Below are 14,781 nucleotides of genomic sequence, written 5' to 3'. Positions count from 1 at the left end.
ACATCAACAAACATCAGTCAGCAGATTATCATAACACGATCTCATGGTCTGCACACACATTTCACACCGTTGCTGTTGAAAGCCAAATCCAGAGATTTAAACTGAAATCCTATTCCCACGTGGCTGTTCCAGTCCTGAGAACACACGTAAATGATCAACAATAGGAATCAGTTTGAAGTTTGAACCCCTGAGCTGCATGAAGAAAAATCACGACGCAAAATTGTCTTTCTACAAGATTTTATTGTGAATATCAACACATTCTCAATATAATGTCAGGGAATTGTATAAAACACACTTGAGCTCCAAACATCAATTCCACAAAGTACAAAATTGTACCGTCATTTACACATGGGCTTCCCATGAACCTAAGATGCACTCCAAATCGAAGTTTGTTTCAACTTACAATATGTACCATATGTGCTCATATACGTATAAGAGAGTTAACTATGACCAAGCTTATATATATACTGTGTGTATATATATAATATATATATATATATATATATATATATATATATATATATCATGCCATACCAAATGTGCCACACATCTGTGTACGTTAAATATAAAAGTGAACAGTGAATTCAATATTGTGTACCTGCAGATCTATTCATTGATAAAATAAACAACAATGCTCGTGCTCTTGGCTGACACAACAGGAAGGCAGGTGAAAATTATGTAGACGTTCTGTTTCCCTTTAATTCATCATAACAAACTCTGGCACTGTCAGGATATGGACTTGCACCCAACCATTCAGTAAAATCTGTTCGGGTCCAAACCATCCTTGCACTTCACCATGTCATATACATATGGAATGTAATTGTGCTTCATAAGCTTTATACAGTACACACATGCTATACTGAGTGTAACCGTGTGTGTGATCAACAACAGACTGTTTCTCTGTAGAGGCTAATGAAGCCTTCAAATGGTCCTCCTCAACTTTCACACCATGTCTTCAGTGCTTGCTGATGTTGAGTATGTTGATGTGCAAGTTGCTTATTATCTTGTGATAATAATGTAATACTGCATCCTTCATTATTGTGTAATAACACTATTGGTAGCGCTGCCCTCTATTCTGTATTGCACAGCAGTGCACACATGCATAATTCCTTCATAAGATTAAGCACAGAAAGGAAATGTTTTACTCAAATTGCACATACAAGTTTTGTCTAACAGGTAGGCCTAGGCATGCAATGCAAGCTTGACTAAAGAAATATTTGTACTCTATCATGTACATCTATGTCCCTTTTATCCTAGTCAAATCAAGTGACGGTGAAGAATGCAAACTCGTGATTAGCCTTCAGACCAATATAATGAAAGGATTTTTTTTCACTGATAGATGCTAAAGACCAAGAAATGTATCTTAAAAATTGATCAGACACTAACAACAAATGGCATTCTAAGGGTGGGAATGGGCTGTCAATGGCCATCTTCACATACAGACCTGGCAAAGCAGGAGAATGACCATACATTTGAATTGAATTCTCTTTCTCTTGGTCCTGATTACTGCAGTATTATAGAGTTACTTCTTTCATTTGGTCCAGCATCACTTTTTTGAAAACATTGAACATTATGCAACGCAAGGGGGGGGGGGGGTCTCACACGTTGCCCTGGGCGTCAGTGCCCTCAGTGGACAACGAGGAAGAGGGGCGGGCACTGCGTGGCCGGTGCTGAGCTCCTGGACCAATGGGAGTGCCTTGCTGATGACTGACCTGGGATATGGTATCGTCTGACTCCCAGCGTTCCAGTTCCTCCCTCACCAGTCTCTCCATCTGCTCTCGGTGCTGCTCGGGGTCCCTGCCTGCGCGCTCATCCTGACCGGGAAACGAGAGAGATCTTAGGGCTTGCAGTGAAAAACAGAAGGTGCGACAAATCTGACAAATCAATGAAGGGCAAGGTTCCCATACATGCTGCTCGTCTAAATGAGCGTGACCATCTTCACTTAAAGGTTGTATCAGCGATGACGGGGTAACGTCACTTCTGTTGATGTTCAAACAAAACAGAGAGCTAGCCAGCTACTCCCTCCCCCTCCCTCCCGTGCAATTGAAACTATCCTAAACGCACATCTTGTCGATTATTGGTTGGAACACTATTTTGCCTTTGAGTGGTTGGCAACACTTGCTGGTAGCAATTGTTTTTGTGTACAGATCTCGGAGCCTAGGCTGCCTACAGAGACGTGTTTTTTTGACGGCCTGCTTATGGGGCAGGCAGCTAGTGGATCGTTAGGAAAGATTAGATGAATGTGATCATTTATGTTTGGGCCTTTTTTGGGCCTGAAATCGCTGATACAACCTTTAAAGAAGCTTTTAGCCTAGGACTAGGCATAATCCACATACAGGAAACTAGCCAGGAGAAGTCTTATGATAAGTGACTGCCCATAGTTTTGTGATTGAGGACTATAAATGTTTTCACATCACACCTTGAACAACAGACAAGTGTTTAGTTACAGTCACCTGATCAAGATACTCTATATGTGCCTACATACAGTGTTCCAGACTAGTGGCACACTGCTCTGAGTTAGCACCACACTGGTCTGAGTTAGCGCCACACTGGTCTGAGTTAGTGCCACACTGGTCTGAGTTAGTGCCACACTGCTCTGAGTTAGCGCCACTCTGCTCTGAGTTAGCGCCACTCTGCTCTGAGTTAGCGCCACTCTACTCGCCACACTGCTCTGAGTTAGCGCCACTCTACTCGCCACACTGCTCTGAATTAGCACCACACTGCTCTGAGTTAGCGCCACTCTGAGTTAGCGCCACACGGCTCTGAGCAGTTGACACAGCTGGGCGGCCTGGCCTGTCCTGACCTCTGTCATTCCGTCCAGCAGTCTGCCCAGCACGTCCTTCCTCTTCAGCTTGGCGCGCTCCATGGCCTCCAGCTTCACAATGACGGCATCGATCTTCGACACGATACTACCAATGGAATGCTCCATGCGGTCCACCCTCCGCACCAATCTGAGGGATTGGAGGAAAACAGATTAGAGTCATAGTTCATGTATGAATAACAAATATTCAGATCGGGATACCCCACGGTATATTATTTTATATAACATATTACTATGATATATTTTGGTGCAGAGGGAGGTTGAGGTACCAAATTCTGGGAAAAGGGGAAATGCCCCAAATGACTAAACAAGAACTGCTGCATTAAGACACTTCAAACTGAAACTTGAAATAAAATAGACATAATCATTCCCACAGTTCTTGCTGCTTTTACTGTGTATATAGTGTGTATACTACAATGTCTATGCTGAATGTCATGAGTGACAAGGCCCATGTAAATATGTGCATAAAGGTGAAGCTTAAATGTTAAAAACATTTGGGTACTGAGAGTCAAATATCTCAACTGAACTGGTCTGACTTTTATTGAAAGACTTAGACGTCACTAAGAGACTTGATTTTGAATTTTTCAAGTTCATCAGTACTACAGCGAGTTTGGAATCTTAAAAGGTATTGGCTCTAGGATACGTACACTTGGAACTCCTCATAGGACACGCCTCCAGAGCTGCTCCCACGGCGACGAGAACTGTGGCCACTGTCTTCGTCGTCGTCCTCCTCTGAGTCGTCCTGGCTACGGGAGAAGCTCCGCCCACTCATTGGCCTGGGCAGCGTGCTCCGCTCCAGATCCAAGTCCTCCTGGCGTGTGTGCAAGAGACACTGAGTATCTGAGTGTGTGTGTGTGTGTGTGTGTGTGTGTGTGTGTGTGTGTGAATGAATGACACTGAGCACCTAACAGTGAGTACCGTATACATACCAAGAAACACTTGAGCCATCTGTCTGTCTGTGTGTGTGTGTGTAGATGTGCATTTGTGAGTATTTTCCTTGTGCAGGAAACAATGAGTGCATGCATGCACATCTTCACCTTTATTTCTACACCTTTACTTCTACATGTATGTCTCTCTAAACCTCTAGCTCTACTCATTCTCTCACTCAACCGGTCACCCGACACTGTTCGTCACGCACTCTCTCTTTCTCCAGGTCGTCTCTCATCTGCTGGTGCTCATGCTCAGTCAGCTCCTGGTCCCCGTCGAGGTCATACTTGGCAAAGATGGCCTCAATCTCAGCGTCCGTGTGTCCCTTCCTGCGTGAAACAGTCACTCACACACTCATTACTGCACTCAACACGTCAACAAAGGGCTCACATGTCTGCATTAAGAGCATTGTGGAGTTTAGTTCAGGCATGGCTGTAGTCACCCTTTGAGGTCCTGGCGGAGCTCATCGAAGTTGAGCTTCCCCCCTGCCTGGCGCAGACTGTCTGAAATGTCATCCACAGTGGTCTTCTTCAGCCGCAGTTTCACCATGGCTTTGTTGTAACCCTGACAACAAGCGCCAGAAGAAAACTACACTTAACGCTGCTCACTTAAATACTGTATTTATATAACATTATGTTCATAAGCTCAATTTTACCATTTTTAAGTTGTGAAAGACCATAATGTTATCCACTTAATGTGGAAAACTCTGTCTCTCTTTGTCTTTCTTGGCCTACACTCTAGACGAAAAAGCTGCCATACCTTCTTGATGAGGTCACTCATCTCCATCTCAGACCGTTGCTGGGACATGTCTGTTTTAACTTCAGAATAAGTGTCATTGATGATGGCCAAAAACATGTTCTAAGACAAAAAACAGAGAACAGATTAATAATTCAAGCAGGAAGGTGTGTTTTTTAATGTAGTCATCACAGCCAGCCATGGGGCTTCAGCGCAACTCTTTTACCAGTAAGATGAAGAACATGAAGAAGACAAACGAGCTGAAGTAAAGTGGTCCAAGAATCCCATTAGCCTCTTCGATCTCTGAGAAGTCGAAATCTCCCAGAAGGATGCGGAACTGTGTGAATCTGGACATCAAAGCACACTGGTGGTTAACCTTTTATCACACATGGGAAATAGGTCATCATACACTGGTTATCATTGGAACATCATCCTCAAAACACCAGGCCATGTGAGTTCAAATCTGAATTATTCTTTAGCTTTTAATATTTAAACAACACACTTTCTCAAATTGCGCCTCTGTTTTACTCTAATAAATAAATTGTGTCACCACATAACAAGGTTAAGGCCCTTCTGAGCTTAAAATAAGCGCTTGAGGGTTATGCAAGTAATTACCTGAGGTGTGTGTGTATAATAACGCACAAACAAGCAAACAAATAAATAACACAAACACCATGGCTTATGTTAAAACCAACTAATAATAATAAAAAATAACTCACATGCATGCTTGAAAGGTACTGAAGTCATCTACTTGGGTCCCAAACACCAGATAACCCAACTGGGCATAAGCAAGGAAAATGATGAAGAACATGATGGCGAAACCTATGAGGTCCTTGGCACAGCGGGACATAGTGGTGGACAACTGGCTCATAGTCTTGTTGAAGTTAATGAACTTGAAGAGCTGGTGAGAGGAGGTTCAGTTGAGGAAAAATAGAAACATGTCAGTCTGGTGTTTGGAACAACCACTCACCCGCTCCACTACATTTAACCTAAATAGCTTATTTGTTGCCTTGTAAGAGCATTTTAAGTAGGGCTGCACGATTATCGCAATCTTAATCGTAATCGCAATAGGAACCAACGCAATTACCAAATTGCAAAACAACAAATGGGTCATTCCACGTCAGTTCAACCAGGGCCCACGCACTTTGATATTGTAAAAAAAGTATTGCTAGAGAAGAAATTGATGGTAAAGTAATTTATATATGTAGAACTTACAAAGCAAGCTCCTCAGTATTTGAGTTGCCACCTCCACAGGTGTCTGAAGTTCTAATTAGGGATGAACTTCAGAAGCACTTTCAGTTTTTCTATTTCCTTTACATCGCTGTCCTCTTGTGTATGCGTGTTAATGTATGTATTTTGCCAATGTTCAGGGTGGATAGTGAAAAAGAAAGATTTGCATAAGACAAGTCAAATTGGTGTTTTTAAAAAGAAAAGATCATGGAGAATAAAGAAAAAAATATTTAAAAAATCTTTGTATATTCTCACAAGGTGTTTAGGTGCTCTGAAAATGAGAACCAAAATGATTTTTTAGACTTGTAAGGTCTGCTGTTCAGACCCTGAAGGAATTTATTTTCTGTTCATTGTTTTTTGTGAGAGTGTTTCTACTTATCTCAGTAAGGAAAATAAATCAAGAGCCTATGTTGAGTACAAATATGTCTTCTGAAGGTTTAAACAGAGCCCAGCCAAAAACTCCAATAAAATTTGTATCAACTTTGAGGGACAGCTATGACCATGCAAGATTATCCAGAGCAAACGTGAAGATTTTGCTACATACTATTCCTATTTATGTACCAGCATGCAACATTTGAGCCTCCTACATGGTTTAGTTCTTGCGCTGTGGGCTTGTGAACTTTGACAAAAAAAAGAGGCCGAACAAAATCGACACCCCCTCCCCCTGTAAAACTAGCTGTATCTTGGAAAGTATTGATCTTACATAAGAGTAATTTTACAGTGTGTCTCCTGGGTAACATAGGTACACCTGGTAATTTTTTCAGAATTTTTTGAGACCTAAGTGTGTGGGCCCTGGTTGAATTGACGTGGAATGACCCAAATACAAATAACACAAATAATACAAATAATCGTGAACAGTTCACATTTCTGACTTTTATATTCATTTCAACCTAATTAACTATGGCACTTCTGTAATATCTGTCAGAAAAAATCACAATTAGATATTTTCCCCAAATCGAGCAGCCCTAATTTTAAGTAACTTAGTTTGGTAAGCATTGATAAGTTTCAGACATAAAATATTTTGGAATGTAATGTTCGTTTTAATCTCACCTTCACCCAAGCCAAGAAAACGATGATAGCCGCCAGGTTATTGAACTGCACCTGGAGTTGCGCTAGGGTCACAAAATTAGGATGGGAGGTGTGGTCCAGGAGATACTTGAGGTTGCTGTTCACCATGGCTGTCCTGCAAATGTTCATGATGCAGGCTGGGACACACAACTGGAGATGGAGAAGAGGGCAGAGGAGAGGATGAAGCATTGCAAATTGCACGTTGGGAGTCCTTCAGAGTCCTTAAATCACACATTCAAAGATAAGGCTAAAATAACATGTTAGCATTTCCAGAACTCATAGACATAAAACGGTATAACTAACTCTCCTCATTCCAACATTGATCACAATGTTTACTCCCTCAAAAGGACCCCTGGATGGACCTTATCTAAGAGGTTTTAAAAACCATATGTGTAGGTACACAGGGTGTACCTGCTGATGACAATTCTCTGATCTATCAAAGCGTAAACCAGCGAGTTTCTGTGTGCAGTTTTCAGTGAAGTGATCGTCACACAGTTTAGCCCTCGGGCTATGGTATCTATGAATACTCATTTCACCTTTGCCTATAGACATCTACATGAGGTGATAGCACAACTGGCATGGATATCTTAGAAAAGTGCCCACTATGATGAGGAGGACGTCCAGGCAGTTCCACAGGTTTTTGAAGTAGTGCAGGCGGTGCAGGCGAATCTCCAGCGCCTCCTCCACAAGATAGTAGAGCACGAAGAAGCAGAAGGCCACCTCACACAGCCCCACAAAGCAGTCCCAGCTGGACACGTAGCGGATAAGACGCACCGTCTGGAACTGCCAGGAGGTTATGGCACCCCCTGTCGCTGGAAACTCAACCACTAGCCTGGGAATCAAATGGAGCAATCATGCCATGGAGGTTAGTGATGAATAATGATGAATGCATTAGCTCATTAATCAGTTCATGTGGCAATTACGCCATTTTTAATTTGTACAGTGTTAAAGTACACTATACTATTTCAAAGTAACTATGTGTGTGTCTGTGTGTGTGTGTGTGTGTGTGTGTGTGTGTGTGTGAGTAATGTGTGTGCAAGTGTAACTGGGTCTTCATAATTAAAGGTGAAGGCAACAAACGTTTGATGAAATCAGTGAAATTATATCAATTTATCAATCTGGGTACCTGACAATGCAGAAAAGATTGATGTTTCCATTGTAGACAGAGAAGTCCAAAAACACTGCTCTGGTGCCACGGTCCAACCAGAGATTGTTCTTCAGCACTTGCAGCTGATTGGCTGATTCATCTCGGCCTCGGGACAGGTCCTGGTAGTACCCACCCGCACCGTAGGTGGCCACTTCCCCCCAGTGGCTGCCTCCTCCCAGGCTGCTCCCGTCTGAGTACACCCACCTGAAAGCACACACAGGCATGCGCACATCAGCTTCTCCCTGCTAATGGAGTTTCCATCAACAAACCTGCTATGTATTGCTTGCACAGAGTATTACAGTATCCAAGACTGCACAAACCATACTGTACCTGGTGCAGGCTGAAATATAAGGTCAAACAATGAGTAACACCTGTACTGCTGTTCACTCTACATTGCATTAAATGACACTTGGCCTCTGCCTTCAGTATACATACGGTGTGCCCTTCTTGAGCCCGAATGCTGCTTTTTCTTCATTGGTAGGAGAGTACATGCTGTAGCAGTCCTGGACCTTGTCCCTCAAGTCTTCATGGACAGTGCAAGATTCATTTCTAACTTTGACCTGTCGAAGACGTGGGACCCCAAGCAGGAGATTCTCGTAGTAAATGAGGCTTTGGTTCTCCTGAAGGGTCTTGTTGTTGTACCACACTTCCCAGTACATGCCATTGAGAAAGGGCCCTTCTGCATACTGGAGAGACCACAGGCTTTCAGTTGTACAACACTAAAAAGACTACAATTACTCAATTACCAATTACTTCAGACTAATTACTCTATTATAAGCAAAGACGGGGGCCTAAAATGAAATCAAAGCTATGAAAACTTGGGTGATATATATTTATATTTTTACTTTAACATGCTTAGTTTCTATAAACATATACACAAACATGCAACCCATTGATATTACAATGTATGGCACAGAATAAAAGTATCAAAATACATACATTTATATAAAGTATGTAAACCGTGTTATAACTAGTTCTAGAACTGTGTAGCATTTTCAGATATACCAACATTTTTACTACTTTTACTACCACTAATTCCCATTCCCTGCTCTTGGATACATTTGTGCACTTGATCAGTATGTATAACCAGATTTACTTTGCCTTCATTGGAAATCCTTAGTTTAGTATATTCTTTACAGAGATATTCGGTTACTTTTTTTAGATCTCAAATGTGATTAAACATTTCTTATTTTCTATAAAACAATCAGCTGTAAACTACTGTGAAATAGCAAACATCTACACTTGTGCACTACTTCATCAGAAAAGTGAATGTAAAAATGATTACCTTCCAGAAGTCATCCATGGAAGATATGGTTTTAAATGAGGTTGGATCTCCATTGGTTATTGGTGTGTCCAGGAACAGTTGAGACATGACTTTGGTGTAATAGTACATGTTGGTGCTCACCATCCCATATGTCACTACAGAAAACATTTCAAAACCATTAGCCAGGCTTATTGCTTAGGTCAACACAAAAACTGCATTGACTTATTAACAGCAGAACATGCAGTAAGATACCAGCAGAAGAACCCTTTAAAGGATTCCGTTAAAGTCTTTCCATCAAGGAGTTCTAAAAGTAGAACTTTGAATACTTCTTTTAAATGGCCTACAGAATTATGCTACGGGGAATCTTAATTCCAGGCCTACCCTTTTCTAGTATACTGTAGTACCCTTTTCCAGTGGTCCTAAGGCATTCCTCTTTCTCAGTGTGTAGGCCCTCAAGTCAGGAAATGACTTCCTGAGCTACCCATAAACAGCTTTGGCTCTCAGCCTTTTTTCCGCATTCATGAATTTCTTCCAAACAGAGAGGGCAGCATGGAGAAAGAGCAGAAGATAGACCAGGAGAGCCTGATGACTCCAACGGTCTTCTACTGTATGGTCTCAGGATGAGGCATTGTGCAAAACAATTTCTGGTTTTCCTGGCTGAATAAGAAGGGACTTTTTGAACACAAATGAATTCATCCCAAGCCTTTGTCTTCCCTCAAACAAAGTAGCCTATTTATCACTTCACTACACATCCTTCCACGTTCCACTGGAAGCAACATAAAATTGACAGAATTAGAATAAATCTATTTTAATTGACAGCTTGTCATTCCATTATTTTCTTCCACTGTGATGCAACTTAGTAGGCTTTCCCCCCCCCTTCATTTTGCTCTCCACCCCCATAAGAACACTAATGTAACGGAGTATGATCACTTACAAATGCACAGAGTGATGAGGAAGACGATGTAGGTGATCATCTCGCGGAGAACATTTTTCAGGTATCTCTCTCTGCTACTGTCGCTGTCCTCTAAAAGCCGTGTGCCCCACAGAACTGGAATGGAAACGTGTCATAGCCTATGAAAGCACTGAGATATCACAATTGAGTTTGGTAAATAAACAGCTGGGATGTAGCCTACTTCTTATTTTCTCAAGGATCCTCTTTCCGCAACTACGATGATCATGTCTCTCCTGTTGAGGGAGATCCACAGGAGGTGTTGGGTAAAGTCCCCTATGTATCCGCGTACTGCTACCCCCGGTGAAGCTTCCAAGGCCGCTGCTCCCACTGCTACTCGAACCCGTGGAGACGGACCTTCGGCCAGGACTCGCTGGCGGCCAGTCCGATTCCATCATCTCCTCTTCGGGCTCGAACCCTGGGTTGTCACGGCTCCAGGCTTGCCTTGAGCTTGAGGTGGGGGGCGATGGCGTCCCCGGGGTAGCTCCAGGGTCTAAGTTCTGATGATGGATTCTTTCCATCTCAATACCCTCGCTTGAATCCAGTCTATGCGGCAAAGATACACCCACAGCGTCCGCTGTTGGTCGGACGCTCTGATTTTGTGACTGATTAGTCTTGATTCGCGGGGAACTCATACTTAGTAGCCTATTAGTGCAGTCTGAACATTTAGGTTGTCACCGAATGTTGGTACTAAGTAGCTAGATTAACTGGAGTGGACTCCCCAACCCACGCTTACAGCGAACAATTTACAAAAAAGTTTTTACACGCAAATGCATGTGAACTCCTACTCAAAACAATTATAGCAATCCCGTTTGTCTATAACCGTCTACTTCACTGTATGAACAGCTTTTCATAGAGTAGGCTACGCATGAAACAACCTATAGGCTAAATGCAACTTAAGTTTTTGGAGATTCTTGAAGCGTCTTCGCAACTGCGTAACTGGCACAAACATAGGCCTAACAAACTGCCCGGTCAAATAATCTATGTTTTGTTATCTACAATCCCAAAACAATAACTGATTCTTACAAAGAAGCCAAACAAATTCTTCGTTTCCAGACAGCCATCTTGTTCCCAGTTGTTCCCCCAAATCGGTGAATCTCATTTGTTAGGGAATCAAATTACATTAGACTCCATTGCGTCACAGCCACAGTGGCATGAACCTCTGGAAAATTCAGAAACCTCATTTTTCAGCCTAAATGCTATTTTGTTTCAGTGAATTGTCAATGTGCGGTTTGATTGGTCTAGGCTACTTTAAGATTCGAAAAATAAAGTTACAGTTAGTGTCAATATTGCACAGTGTTTGTAGGAAAAACAAAACAAGACGCGATGAAACATCAAAGCTGTGTGTGTGTTCCTCTGTTGTGTGAACTGTTGCTATCGGCAACACTTTTATTTAAAGGCCGTCGCATACAGCCAATCCCTTTCCAAAATACAAAATTACAGCAATGCATTAGGCTGGAATTCATGTAGGCTAGCCTATTCGTTGTTGCATTGTCAGAAATTTTAACATTAGGTTGAGCTCTGTGCTCTCTGTTTGCCAATTTGGCATGCAACATTGTAGACCTAGATCACTATCACATTCTCATTCATTAATCAAGATGCACCTGAGAATAATTTAGGATATCAAATCAGGAGACATACAAAAGCTATTATGACAGATTATGACAACTGGTTCAACACACTAATGACTTATGTTATGAACTAATGCTTTTTAGATCTTGGTAACATTTAGGAGTAGGTTGCTGTCTCAATTCTAGTAAGCCTGCTCATTGTTCTTAGAAATGAGGCCAACTACTGCTGTGTCATCAGCAAACTTGAAAATGATTTTGGAGTCATACTGCCGTACAGGGCCGGAGTGGGGCCACTTTTCAGCCCGGGAGTTTCAGGCCCAAGACCGGCCCACGTTTTCCATAGTGGTGGAAATTGGATAAATGAAGCAACATTTCAGCTCTTACTATCCTGTAGTTTTTATTAGTACCATGGTTCAACAAATGTGTAAAGGTTATATTAATTCACTTCAACTGAGAAGTTAACTAAAAATATTACACTATTCCACAAGTTAACAAAAACAGAAAGAAAGAAAGACAGAAAGAAAGAAAGCCTTTGAAATGTAGCCTATCCCACGCTTCCAGGCATTGAACTAATGTTTAGGCTACATGTTTTTTGCATGGGTAGGCTATATTGTTGTTTGGTGATTTAGCCTACTCCTTTACTACACCCTCTTCTAAGCAAACAAGGCATATAGGTTCATCATGTAGCATACATATTTTGCTCTTTCTTACATTAAATAACTTTAACTTATCCTCTCTACTTGTCCCTGTAGTCATGGCCTCCTCATCACTAATTTCGGGCTCATCATTTTCAGTGGTCGACTGGTTGATCTGCTGCTCAGAGGCTACAATTTTTACCGCATAGGCCTACACAGATCAAACTTCAGTTTTGTTATTAATATTTGCACACTGCAAAGTCTATGAATCGAATACAAAAGGCTAATATTTTAGGAAATGTAATATGTTGCTTGCAAATAGCTTGACAACGTAACAAACGTCCAATATTAGCCCAATAACTGCTAATAGCCTAATCATTGCCTATAGGCTATCTCTCTTTACCAGTTGCCTGGCCGTTTCAGTCCCTCCTGGCCTCTTTCTACCATCCATCCTTCCTGACGCTTATGGCTACTGTAGGGCCGGCCCGGCTATCCGTATCTGAGAAAACTTTTTTGGAAAAGACGGGCTATATGGACCCAACCAACTCTTTTTGGGAGGGGAGAACTCCCTCACACGGTAGGCTACAACCCATGCAGAGGCAACGGTGCCATGCACAGAATGCGGAACGTGTAGCCTACTTTAAGAGAAGTTAGACTAAAGTGACAAATGTCAATATTTTTTTCCTCGACCGGCCCAAAAGTGAAGCGGCCCACCGGGAATTCTCCCGATTCTCCCGATTACCCACCCCGGGCCCGCTGTCGTACAGTCATGGGTGTAAAGCAGTGTTTCTCAAACTTTTTTAGACCAAGGACCACTTAATCAATAAAAAAAGGCTCACAGACCACCTAGCTTAAAAAAAAAGTAGGCCTACTTTAATAGTAAATTACACAATAGGCCTACTCACTGAACCACTTTGATTGTATTTGCACTTTGCTTATTGTGTCAGAGAATTCATATTATTTAAACTGGCATGGCTTACATAGGCAGTGTTGCAGAAATGTTTGGATTTACATACAAGTTGGTTCAATATGGCAAACAACTCATCTATATTATATTTTACCACGTCTGCTCAAGGACCACTTGGGCTAGCTTGCGAACCACCAGTGGTCCCGGGACCACACTTTGAGAAACACTGGTGTAAAGGGAATACAGACTTAAAACACAGCCCTGTAGTGCTCCTGTGTTGAGGGTATGTTTATATTATTAATTGTTGCTGTAACACCATAATTTCCCTTTGGGGATGAATAAAGTTATCTATCTATCTATCTATCTATCTATCTATCTATCTATCTATCTATCTATCAATCTATCTACTCCTGTGTTGAGGGTAAGGGATGAAGAGTTGTGGCTACCCACCCTCACCACCTGGGGTCTACCAGTCAAGAAATTGAAAATCCATTTACACAGAGATGAATGCAGTCCAAGATCTTCCAGCTTATTAGTGATGAGTGTAACAGGTTTGATTAAATGCCGAGCTGAAATCTATAAACAGCATTCACATATAATTCCCTCCCCTGTTATCAATGCAGGGGATCTATATTTTAGGGCAATGAGAGCAAATGTAGTTTTTGACTAACCTCTCAAAGCACTTCATAGCTATTATGTCAGTGCAACAGGGCTGTAGTCCTTCAGCAAGATGTGAATTCTTTGGAACAGGAACAATTGTTGATCTTTTAAAACATGTTGATACAGTTGACTGGATACAATAGACAAAGTCACTATAGCATTCACTAACACCTTACATTTGTAATTACCGGTAAATGACAGGAAGGACTTTGAAATTATTATTTTTTTGTAACTCAATTCCTATAAACCATCCTCCATACTGTGCATGGGGGCAAGATAAACATGGGTCTTTGTCCAAGCAAGTTTTTTTACATTTCCAGTTAATTAGAATCTTTTACATTTTTACTGTAAGTATGGGCATTTTCAACCAAATACCTTTTTTTCATAGCCATTCCCTGACCAACGAATGTCAGCAAATGTTCCTTTTATTTGTCTTTCCTTATGTTGAAAATGATAGGGGATTTAGCGTCTGTGTCACTTTATTGTAATACCTTAGTGTAAAAGAAAGTCATGAACTACTTCTGAAAGTTCACAGACACTCTGATTAACTTAGAGAAGTTGAATATAAATAGGAAAATGCTTCTGTTACATTTTGTATATTTTCTAGGGGTGCCAAAAATTGTGAGTGACATATTATTTACAAAATATTTATTTATTAATGAGATTTTTCCTTTTTCTAGAATACATTTGCTTCCCTTCAAGGTTTGTCATTGTTTTTCCTCATTGTTTTCATTTTGGGGCTACATCATCTAAAGATTATTTTATACCTGTTTTTAGTCAACTTTACGAAGTGGCAATAATTATGGAGGGCACAGTATCTACACGTATTTTGTTTGAACAACAGGGACGTAGCCCCCACCCCCCACA

General features: G+C 41.4%; 1 protein-coding gene across 2 annotated transcripts; it reads right to left on the bottom strand.

The window, feature by feature from the left end:
* Positions 1–220: 220 nt before the first annotated feature.
* On the bottom strand, positions 221–11,244 carry pkd2 (polycystic kidney disease 2). Of its 2 annotated transcripts, none has more exons than XM_076294935.1 (15): positions 10,326–11,244; positions 10,127–10,240; positions 9,214–9,347; positions 8,364–8,614; positions 7,908–8,132; positions 7,385–7,613; positions 6,764–6,931; positions 5,203–5,384; positions 4,710–4,830; positions 4,508–4,606; positions 4,191–4,312; positions 3,960–4,077; positions 3,469–3,632; positions 2,804–2,951; positions 221–1,814 (listed from the first exon to the last, which is right to left on the bottom strand). In XM_076294935.1, the coding sequence occupies exons 1-15, from the start codon at positions 10,774–10,776 to the stop codon at positions 1,599–1,601; spliced, it is 2,742 nt and encodes a 913-aa protein (XP_076151050.1). In that variant the 5' UTR covers positions 10,777–11,244; the 3' UTR covers positions 221–1,598. The 2 variants fall into 2 exon arrangements, with proteins under 2 accessions (XP_076151050.1, XP_076151051.1); XM_076294936.1 differs by having other exon boundaries at positions 3,469–3,629.
* Positions 11,245–14,781: the final 3,537 nt, after the last annotated feature.

This window comes from Alosa pseudoharengus, unplaced genomic scaffold (genome assembly GCF_046254945.1).
Source record: "Alosa pseudoharengus isolate Yale_2024_CS ecotype anadromous, Long Island Sound unplaced genomic scaffold, YU_APseudo_1.1 YU_APseudo_1.1_scf_2, whole genome shotgun sequence".
NCBI lineage: Eukaryota > Metazoa > Chordata > Actinopteri > Clupeiformes > Clupeidae > Alosa > Alosa pseudoharengus.
Note: the sequence above shows the minus strand (reverse complement) of the source record. Positions and strands in the feature narration are given on the sequence as shown.